General features: G+C 35.0%; 1 protein-coding gene across 2 annotated transcripts; it reads left to right on the top strand.

Moving 5' to 3' along the window:
• The first annotated feature begins 1,560 nt into the window (after window positions 1-1,560).
• LOC128546902 (uncharacterized) lies at window positions 1,561-7,459 on the top strand. 2 transcript variants are annotated; one of them, XM_053518307.1, is made up of 6 exons: window positions 1,561-1,909; window positions 2,275-2,377; window positions 3,240-3,373; window positions 5,504-5,600; window positions 6,138-6,401; window positions 7,015-7,459. In XM_053518307.1, the coding sequence occupies exons 1-5, from the start codon at window positions 1,722-1,724 to the stop codon at window positions 6,399-6,401; spliced, it is 786 nt and encodes a 261-aa protein (XP_053374282.1). In that variant the 5' UTR covers window positions 1,561-1,721; the 3' UTR covers window positions 7,015-7,459. The 2 variants fall into 2 exon arrangements, with proteins under 2 accessions (XP_053374282.1, XP_053374281.1); XM_053518306.1 differs by having other exon boundaries at window positions 1,563-1,909; window positions 6,138-6,397; window positions 7,015-7,452.
• The last annotated feature ends 4,606 nt before the right edge of the window (window positions 7,460-12,065 follow it).

The raw sequence follows: 12,065 nt of genomic DNA on the forward strand, positions 1-12,065 counted from the left end.
CACATCGGAGAGTGGCAAGCGATTTGATGTCAGCGGCCTTAACCACTCGGCCAGGGAGCCCCAGTTTTTTTTCTTTTGCATATTTGTACCCCCGACAACAAAGTTGTAAGGGGGGAGGGTATACTGGTTTCAGGTTGTCTGTCTGTCCGTCCGTCTGTCTGTCCGTAGACACAATCTTGTGCGCACCATCTCTCCTCATCCCCTTGACACAATTTAATGAAACTTCAGACAAGTGATCAGTAACAACAGTAGTTGTGCATGGGGCATGTTAGGTTCTTTCAACGACAAAAATTGCAGAGTTATGGGACTTTGTTTCTTATTACAGACTATGTACATACATTCTGCATATGCAGTCTTGTGTGCGCCTAATCTTCCGAACCCTTGCACACAATTTGATGAAACTTCACACAAGTAATCAGTGCCAACCCTAGTTGTGCATGGTGCATGTTATGTTCTTTTAGATAAATATTCTGCATAGTTATGGGACTTTGTTTTTTGTTACTAAACTGTATACATACAGTCTATATACATACAGTCGACATAATTATGCAATCTTGTGTGCGTCAAATTGCAATGTACTATGTCAGTGCATGTGGGGGGTACATTCATCACCTTTAGTGATAGCTCTAGTTTTCAAAAAGGATTAGTGTTTAATCATAACGAGTCGATAAAAAAATGTTACACCTTATTTTGACGAAATAGCAGAGAAACTAAGACTAAGACTTCGATTGAAGTGCATTGCCTAGGGTCACTTTTAAAATGGTGTGGGAGGTATACACAGGCACGTGAGAAACCCGGGACTTGAGCATCTTATACATCTTGATTATTTTATACATCTACACTTATAAAAAAGAATCTAAATGCAAAGTTAAAAAGTAATTATACTGTAATTATTTCATGATAATGAAAAATTACTTTAATACAAAACATTGACCTGTGCTGTGATTTCAGCGAATGAAAAACGATATCAGCTTTAAAGAAAAAAATGCTGTAAGAAGCATAGTAAATAACTTGGAAGTATTTTTATATCTGCTATTATTTTGTCGAAATTTTCTTATTTAGTATTTGTAAATATAGTGTAATGAAAATATATGTGCATCGAACTTATAAACGAACTTGACGATTGGAAAACGCCATTAAATGAGTTAAATTGTTTCGCAACAACTGCCCAATAATGACCGGCGACTGACTGAGTGTATTGAAGGACAGAATGAATAGTGTAGTAAAATTGGTATACAGACAAACAGAACGTAGGATTTTATTATATTTAAATACAAAAGTGTAAGTATATGCAGGTTTGAATGCTTTTACCGATTTGCTGAGAGAAACATATGGGTCAAGTTAATTTACGAGCGCGTTATGCAGCATGTACCTTGTTTTGTCTGTAGCTAAACCCTTAAATTCGTTTATTATGGGTAGCAATATTTTATTTCCCTGTATATCTTTGATAAAACTTTATATCAGTGATTAATATACATAGATAGTATTAGTTTATACAAGCAGTTTTTAAATTAAATTCCCCTCATCCGTATCAGTTAAATATGTGATAAAGCCTAAACTACAATATAATTTAAGGGATTGTTTGTGTGATTGTGTGGTCCATTTATCTTATATAGAGAGAGGAATGTAATATTGATATTTATTTATGAGATGATTTGAAACAGGTAACGATATTTTAAAAAAAATTGTTTAAATCTTTAAATAAGAGCTAATATATAAGAATGACATCACAGAGAGCGCGTTCCGTGACCCTCCTGCTTGTAGTACTAGCGGGATATGTTGTCGGAATAGTAGCGCATGATCTACTTCCAATTAGACAGTGTACAAAAATTGATGCATGTTCATGCGTGTTCGATGATGGAACCATAGTGAATCTTCAAGCCCTAGAAAGAAAAGACGGAAAGCCAAAGTAAGTATATCATTGCAAAAAGCTTCAACCTATTTTATTTTCCCCTTCTTTCATTTGATTTTAATTTTAGTAATTACAAGCAAATATTGTAACGATTTGAAACGCCCTATGTTTTGGGCGTATGACATTAAAAATATTTGTATGGAAACTTCCGATTAGGGTAACTTCCCCTGTTAATGATAAATATGAAATAACAAGCCGAGAGACGACTCCATGGTAACATAAACATGTTATTAATACTTGCTTACTAGACTTACCTAGACGTAGCAAATATTTCTCAGCAAGAATTAATCTGTCATGACTCAATAATGTATACTTTGTTTAAACCCATTGCTTTTCTTTACAGAACTTATGTTTTGTTTCAGTTTCAGTAATGCATCAAACGCAAACAATACAGAGTATTACTCCTGGAACCCTTGTACACCATTTTCATACTCTTCAAACAACTCTGCCTGTGAAAACGTTTCTGTAAGTACAACAGTAATCATCGGTAATTTCCCGTATGAGGCTAATAAAAATATTGAGCAATATTACATGAAATTTGGTATATTTCACAAGCATTATTTGCCTAGGTGTATTAAAGTTTATGTATGTTATGTCAACTCTTATTTCGGCGACTATGCAAAAAATGGCGACGGGGGGCTTTCTGATGTATACTAAGATTTGTTTTGTGTTCTATTAATTAATATGTTTATTTGATACAGAAATGCATCCAGGAAAATGATACAAGCGCTATGCAAGCATCGTGATTGGGGTCAATATACAGTTTTATCATTCAACTAAGTATTGGTGGACATAATATTACATACATTATGTTCATCTCTTGAATCAGATCGAGCTAATTATATAATTCACTTTATACAAGTAATCACTTGTGGAAGTGAGTAAACTTGGACAGAAAATGTAGGTTTTTTTCAAACATGAAATATAAATATTCTAGGGAAAAACAACAATAGATAAATGTCAAAGAAATACATACATGCATTCATACACACATGTAAAGATAGCATATGTTTAATCAATACAAAAAAAATCACTGAACAACATAGTGAGAAAAGTTTAATCTGAAGCAGATAATTCAGAGGTGATAATCTGCATTAAATACATCAAATACTTCTTGGTCGTCATTTTTGGTAAATATTACTTCTATGTGATCAAGTTAAAACCCGCAGTGACTAGACAGCCACTGTTTGCTGCCTACCCAGCTGATGTGGCAAAAGCTCTTTGCTAATAAGAAAAGTGCATGTGGCTAAAGTCTTCACTGAATTTACAAAAGTCGAAGGTGCATATTAATATTATAACATTATTTGTATTTTATGCGTTTCCATAGGTATGCATGATCCGTAAAGGCATCCCAAACGATCTGTTATATGATCTTGGAAACCAGGACACGGCCCAGTTTCTTGTGGATAACAATGGCACATTGAAACTTACTTACACAGCTGACCAAGGTGACTTGAAAAGGTTAGAAAAAACATTTTAATGTTTCAACCATTTTCATAACTTCTTAATGGTATCGTTTTGAAAGACGGTTTAATATCACTCTGTCGTGCTACATGTGATAGAATACAGCTGTAATTTTGAAATATGACTGTCTGACATCATTTATCATCTACATATAAATATCACGGAATCTGAACAAACGTTAAGTTTTACTCGTATAGGTAAAATAAGTCTTATTTCAAACCGGTGTAATGAAGTATTTCGACCCCCATAGAATAATAACCCCCCGGTCATTATTCTATAGACAAAGTGACCCCCCGGTCATAGTATTATGACCTCCAGATCATAGTACTATGACTCCCCCACATGAAGTAAACTGAACCTCACGAAGAATATCGACTCCCATAAAAAAAACGACCCCCGGTCATTTGATCAAATTCAGTGATAACTCCTGTATCTAAGGCCTAATTGCTGCATTTTATGCCCCCACTCGGGGGAGGGGGGCATATAGATTTGCCCTTGTCCGTCCGTCCGTCCGTCCTTCCGTTTGACCATTAGCCCCAGGTACCATCACTTGACACAGAAATCAGAGCATTCCGCAACGGGAAAAGGGATTTTATTTCTAGACGCTGTATCTTGGTGTATACATTTTTTCAGGAAAATAACAATTTACAATACGTTCACAAAACACACCATCCCTGCAAACTTCGATATGAAGTAATTCTTCAGAAGAAAACTGCACAAGAAACTGCTAGCATAGAACTTAGTATTAATAGAAGTTGCAATACTTAGCAGTGGCAGTAAAGTACGGTAGTGGTAGTAGTAGGAGTAGTAGTAGTGAAAGTGGTAGTGGCAGTTGCAGTAGCATCTGCAGCAGCAGCAGCAGCAGCAGCAACAGCAGCAGCAGAGGAATAAGTGACAGCAACAACAGCAGCTGGAGAAGAAGCGGTAGATGTACAAGTCGTATTAGTGGAAGCAGGTATAGTAGTATCAGTAGTAGCAGTTGTAGTAGTAGTAGTAGAAGTAGTAGTTGTAGTAGAAGAAGAAGAAGTACATGTAGTAATAGCAATAGAAGTAGCGGCACCAGTAGTAGTAGTACAATCAAAATGTTAACTATTGGCAATGGAGGGTATTAGAGTTGTAGATCTAGTAAAATTGTCCGTTAGGTTTGGTGGGGATCACTTTTTAATAGATATTATCGTCGAAAGTCGTTTTAGGAGCCGGTGTTTTACACGGAAAGAGTAACTTTTTTAAATAGAATAATGTCCGGGAATCGATATTGTATGAGAGTTCGAATGTAGTAATTTCGGCAGTGAGTATTTTACATGGAAGGAGTCACTTTTTCTATAGAATAATAACCGGGGTCGTTATTCTATGAGATTCGAAGGGAGTCATCTTTAGGGAGTCAGTATTTTACTTGGAGGGGTCAGTTTTTCTATAGAATAATCACCGGGGGGTCGTTATTCTATAGAGTTTTCAAAGGGAGTCAGTTTTTTATAAGGGGAGTCAATATTTTACAGGAAAGGAGTCACATTTTCAATAGAATAATGACCGGGGGTCGTTATTCTATGGGGGTCGAAATACTTCATTACACCGGCTAGACAGAAAAACAGTACAACATAAGCGACAAGCGTTTTTGAACCGACTATACAATTACAGCTTGTTATCCAAATACCCCTATCATTATCAGAAAGTGTTTTAACACAAAGCTTTATTGCATTTAATTTTTGCACTTTGTGAAGTTGTTACTGTCTGACAGTCTTAGTGAACTTATATGTTTGTTCAACGAGATTTATATCTGAAAGCTTAACGCATATATTCTATACTAAGCAGAATATTATGCTTTGTATCATTTTGCTGGGTTTAAAATCACACTAACACATTTTATACTACATTACGTTCTTTAGGCTTTTGGTTTTATGTTGGAAAGCTCAAGTGCAGTAATTGTGTAAACAACTGGACGAAAAAAACGGCGTTTTTTGACTTGCTAACATTCAGAAGTTCAACTCTTATTGAAAAGAATAACAAGACATTAACTCAGAGTATTGATAAAATATTACATTACTGATAACGTTTATTTAGGAATTAAAAAAATAAATCACACAAATTATGTTTTTCAGACTATATGTACATTTGATCTAATATTTCCAGGGTAACAGAAATAACATTACAGTGCATGAAAAATTCGAAATTTGACTTCTTTCTAGCTGAGGGCGAACAGGATGTAACTAATGACACGGCGATATACGTAAGACAACCTAAATTTTGAGCATTCAAACAGTAATTTCACATAAGTAATCTAATTCATGTAACATGTCAACTAATTTTGTATTTGATGATGTTAAATTCACACGTTTAGGTATATGTTAATTTACATTCATTTTTTTTTAATTTTAGATCTAAAACATTCATTTGATGAAATTTATTTAACAAAGACATCAGTTCATGTTTTGCTTTGAAATGTGTACTTTTTATGCGTATTCGCCTGGTATGCCTTGACGCTTACCGCATCATGAAATACGTTTCTTTCTGTAATTATTTCGGGCGGATACATACACACTCCAAAAGAGGTTAATATATATTTTCCCATGTTGTATAACTTGTGTCATTGTGTTTTTCGTATTGCTACACAGCTAACTTTGTTGTTCTAAAAATATGGCTACAATATAACTATATTATAAGTTAAAATAAAAAAGACAAGAGGCATGGAAGTATATTATGTTTATACGTTTCAACTGTTTAACTCAATAAAACATTACAATTGCACAAATATTCCTTATTCCAGAAACTATTGCTGGCTAGTAAATATGCTTGTGCTTATGCACCAGCTGTCGAAACGACAAGCATATCAGAAACAAGCACGGCAGTTTATAATGAAACGTCTGAACCAACATTTTCGACAACCTTAAAACCTACTCCAAGTTTTACTTCAATCTTTCCTGACCATTCCGACATTAGTACACACACATCTGACGGCAGTACTGCCGTTACTACTAGTCCACCAGATAATAACTCGCCTTCTATGATCGGCTCATGGACTATTATGTAAGTAAGTCATCGAAATTAAGACGAAAATTGAAATGTTTCGATGTTAGCAATTTTGAACAAGACGCACACATTTTGTTTTGATAATACAACTCCACATATAATAAATAAAACGAAACAATGACACGTGTTTATTAATTCTTTAAATCTCAACGATATCGCAAGGTTATTCGTAAAATACTTTAAGCATGCCAGGTACCTGTAAAATCGAGTAAATTATATTTTACAGTAAGTTTCTATCAGTACTTGGAATCACTCACCTTTCACCGCTGAGGGTTCGAACCCCACCAGGAGCTTAGAACTGAATACTTAGCTTGCACATGAAAGGTATTTAGTTCCCCGGCACCTTCATTCCTTCCAGGTATAAAAAGCTGAAAAATTAGCCGTTGGCATGAACTGTGTCGACAAAACCAAACTTCTAAGAATACAGAACAGAACAGTGTTAGGTAGCAATTATACTGTTGGTCAAGCAGATTGAACTATACGTGTTTGTATTATTGTTGATCTTAACAGCGCTTTGCTCTCGAATCATACAACTTATAACATATATCGTGCATTATTTTAGGCATTTTATTTATTATTATGAGTGTGTAACAAACGTATTTGTTTTCTTTCAGATGTCAAGTGTTATTTGTGCAAATCTACATCCGTTAAAGAACGCTGCTTGGATAAATGTATTAAAGATTCACGCCTCCAGGTTTATGTTGGGTTTTTGGAAACGCTTTCGTTAATTAGTAATGACGATAGAACCTATCTTTAAAACGATTCCGTACCTTTCAGAATGGCTGTATTTATGAAACACTCAGTTAGTCGATATCGAAATTGTAGAAAACTGTCAGTAGCGTTAGTCACGCTTTTGATATATGGAATGTATCGGTGTTTTATATTCTATACGTTAATACATGAAACAAAACTCATTTTCGCCATCCATATTGAGGCATGTCTCTTTTGATTGTTTCCGAAGTTTGTCTTTGTACAGTTTAACACAATTGAAAAACATTAGCCTCTTTTCACATACTGTCTCGTTTCAGACTTACGTGGATCGAAGTAAGAGCATAATTATTAAAGTGAAGATAAACACTACGTCATAAAGACACGCTGATCAGTTGCAAACAGTTTATTTGCTCTTTGAAATATAAACACATATGACAGTATAAGATATAACGTGTATTTTTGCTATTTGATCTACCTTAAAATGAAATGAAATATTTCTGAGTTGTTACAAAAACCTCTTTATATTTTCCAGAAATGTCTTTATAACTATTTGATAAAATGGAAAGTTTAACATGTAACATGATAGGCGAACATGTAGCAAATAATTCATTACTTTCAGTTTATATTTTATGAAGTCTTTGAAAAATGTAGCACCTGTTAAGGAATTTTCATTAATTAGGTACTTCTGAAAACTATATAGAAACGTGGAAAAAGATAGTGGATTCATGAGCAGCACTACTAGAATAAGAGATGGACAGCGCCAGATTTTATGTACAAATGAATGTTTTTATGAAAATGTTACATGTAAACTAACTCAGTTATATTACATTGATAATTCAGTTTATAATTAAAATGTCATATTACTTTGAAGCATGTTTCACAGTTTTTCGATGTAATACGTGGTTCTTTCTCCACACAACTTGCAATTCAACACGACAAAACTTAATTCTGATTTACATTTTTCTGTACACTATGTCATGTTGTAAAATAAAAATATTAAAATAATACAGTCGTTTAAATAAAGATACATTCTATTTTGCACACCTTCGGGATTTCTTGTGCGGAATAACAAACAAGAATTTCCCTGAAGACCATTTGTTCTTATTATTCTCCCTCTGGATATCAAAATGCCGGCATGTTCTAATTTCTGGCGTGCCAGTTCTGACCCGATCACCCACTTTTTCACGAGGCTAAGCCAGGACAGGCCATGTCAAATATTGTTCAACTAAAAATCAGTTCACCTGTACAGTACAAGTATCAATATTTTATTCCCCATAGTACACACTAAAATAGATATTGTCTATAAAATACATTACACTTTAGTAAATACAGAACTGCAGCTGTATGTTTCTTCGCCAGGACATTACAGATTCGTAGAGCTAACTGTAAAAGTACAAATTGACTCTTACTGACCCCAGCATTCTGCAAATCTGAGAAGTTTGTGGATATGCTCTGCAATAAAATTCTCTTTGAGAAAATTACAATAATTAGACATTATTTAAATTATGACAACACATTGAAATCTTTGCTCTAATTATATAAATCGTTTCCGATTGACCCTTCGCTCATTGTTTGTAAAAAAAATCACAAAACAATTGAACTTGCATCTTCAGCATTCGTTGAAAAGAGCCCTACGTCAGGAAACATTTGCTGCCCGTTTGTTGTTCAGAACTAATTATTTATGAAAAACAATAGAAAGTTTAGACGAAAGGTCCCTTTCTAACATGCTTAGAAGATGAAAGTCAGTCGTTAGTCCGGACTTGTTGACTTTGTCAGCTAACGGTCATTTTTGTGTAAAGAAAAATCATTATTTAATTTCGCCAATATTTTTAAACGGCCAAAACTGCCCAAATTTCTCTGACGTGTGTTTCAGAGTAGGAACTAACTAGCCTGCAGTACCAGTGAAATATATTTTACAGCGATTATTTTATATTTCCCTTTTTAGCCGGCGAACAACAAAGACAGCTTTGTCAAAATTTAAGCAGTACTTTTATAAGTTTCGAGATAATTTCAATCGTCACAAACTAAAGACGTTTCTGCATCACATGAAGTCATTAGCATTCGCTGTCAATCAGTATTATGACTAAGAACGACTGTCATTCATTCATTCAAATGTGTCATAGACAAACATTTTTACTCGTTACCGGTGCACTTTAAAAAGCCATTATTTACAAAAAAGTATGCGATTTCCCGAAGAAATCTGTACGGTCTCTAAGGTACGTCTTCCGGGTTAATATGTCTACTCCCCCTACTAGGTTATGAGGTAAAGCATGGACAATTCGAACTCGTGCTGTTCTGCTGTAGAGATTTCAGATTACATCTGACTGTTCAGTTTGTTCGGTCATCACCTTTTATTATTCTTGCATCTCGTTGCTAGTTGGTTTGTCGCTACCTGTGATGTGATGTTCACATTTAGCTTTATTAAAAGTTTCCAGAAAGTGTTGCTCGCAGATGTAGCTTCATCTTGGTCTTTCTGAGTTCATGTCTATGTATGAAGCAAACATCACTAGATTGATTAGGTCTTCTGGAAATCATCCGAAATGTGCATAAATGCGCAATGCATTGCTGGGGTCGAAATATCTTTGTACAGCACCTGCAGGCTGCTGCAGTTTTACCTTTGCAGTACAGGAAGCTGTGATTTTCAATGAATTGTGTTGTAGAGTTACGTTAATATGCGGAAGAAAGAGTAGGGGGCCTTGAACCTGATCCATGCCATGAAGTTGATGAGATCTTAAATGGAACGTTGGAATCTGTAGTGTTGTTATAAAACTTTTTGAATGCATTCCTCAAAACGTCTATATCTGTTGATGGCGTGTTTTGGAATGTGACGTTATATGAACATTCTTTGGTGCTTTCCCTTATGCTGTTCTGAGCCCAATCCATAAATGGTGTTTAATAGAAGCTGGTTGATCAGAGATGGGCTTCTGTTACCGCTGAGGGGAAATGTCTTCCAGTCAATTTCCGATAGGTTGAAGTTGCCTGCAACCAATATATGGCAGACTGGGTGTATGTAGTATACAGGGACTTCATTTGATTACTCTGGTCTTTCATGTTTCAGTACTGTCACTGATTGGTGAAAGGCATGCTGATTCTATTATCAGAGACTATTTGAAAGGACAAGAAACAGATGCTCCACGGTATTCAGCACAGGTGTTAAGGTAGTTGTGCACTATCGGATCGAAATTTTTTCTACAATGTAGAATTTAGTTAAACCCATTAAACCCTGATTTTTCAAAACTTCAGAATATACTATGAAAATCCAGCAACTAAAAAGATAGCGTCGTATGCTTGTTTTTTTTTTTTTTTTGCTAGACTGATTTGAAAAATTTGGATCTCACGCTATTTTTCTTAAGGAGTCTAATCACAACTTCATAACATTTTTGCGAATAGGAATTTTTCTACAATGTAGTTTTTAATGAAACTTCTCAAAGTCGTAAATAAACATATGGCTTATAATGTGGTGAAATAAAATGTATAGGCCCATGTCTTATTTTTGAGATATATGACCATGATTAAAGTGAACATTTGAAGCTAATTTTAAGACGTTGTTTTGAATTTTTTAATGTGTCGGATGTTTTAATATCATGTTTTAACTTTAGAAAAATAGTGATAGTGCCATTGTAATAATAATAATAATAATATCAATTTACTCAGAGTTGCCATCAATTCAAAAAATATTTTTCATTTCCGTACGTCGAATCCATGCTTAATTCTATGTTCTCCGGATAAATGACGTTACGCCATCACTTCCGGTTTATCAAACGTGCATAACTACATTTATGGAGATTGCTACACATGTGCTATTGACTTCACTTGCGATATTTACCACACCGTGGTGACTATGATCTATATCTCCTTGCGACAAAGTGGTAGTCTGCTGGTAATACTTCTTTCTCAAAGTAACCTTATCTAGCGAAGTCTTGCAACCATTTATATGTCTGAGTCAACCTTCCTTTAGTGAAAGCCATAAATCTGCATTATTCACCCTCAAACTCTCGGATTGGAAGTGTATGGTCAAACACCGGAAGATGTTCCTGTCTTTGTCGTTAGGACTATAATGTGTAGACCTGAGAAGGGAGGATGTATTCTATGGAGTTCAGATAGAGCTGTACAATGAGCTGAAGCTGTGTGTTCTTGTTGTAAGAGTGCTGGGGGTATGGGCAGATGTTGTAGAATGGATGCTGTGAAGAATTTTCCGATGCATTAGATGTAGAACCGGAGTTGTTGCGAATGATATCAAACAATGTGCTTGAGTAATTTGGAAGCCGACAAGAACAGCATAGCCATTGCATTCTAAAACACTTCAAGTGGCATTGTACTGCATTGTTTAAGACATATTCCACAAGAAAACCTATAGTTTGGACTAGGGTTAGGGTAGCAATCTCCGGAACAAGAGATTTTATCTGTCTTTATGATAGAGTCGTCATACCTCGTGACAACTGGTAGACGTTCGGATAATACTTATTATTTTATTAATAAATAATAATATTTATTTTGGCGCATCAAGCTTGGTGTGTATCCAAGGTTACCAATCTATGTTTGGTATTTGGATACACTCGGCATTTTCCGTACTAGTAATCATTAGCGTGTGACCACTGGTCATTCGATAGTCGGCACATGTACAACCAACACAAAATGTAATGGTTTCAAAATATATCTGTCAACATCGTAATTTTGCTTCAAGTATAATGTTCAGCTGGGTCTGGCATTTGTACAAAATGCTTTCAATTATCGGGAATCTGGATATTGGAGGCGGAAACCTCGTAAATTTGGTTTGTTCGTATTCGTAAAATCACAATTGAGGTTATGAAAATGGCATGGCACCAAGAATTAACATCGTTAAGATTATCGAAGTTGTATGAAACATAAATTTGATGTAAGAGTTCAGTTTCAAATATTGACTGTTCGGTAAACTTAGAAATTGACGATGAACGTAACTAAAAAATGTTTCGCA

The sequence above is a fragment of the Mercenaria mercenaria genome, chromosome 11 (genome assembly GCF_021730395.1).
Source record: "Mercenaria mercenaria strain notata chromosome 11, MADL_Memer_1, whole genome shotgun sequence".
Lineage (NCBI taxonomy): Eukaryota > Metazoa > Mollusca > Bivalvia > Venerida > Veneridae > Mercenaria > Mercenaria mercenaria.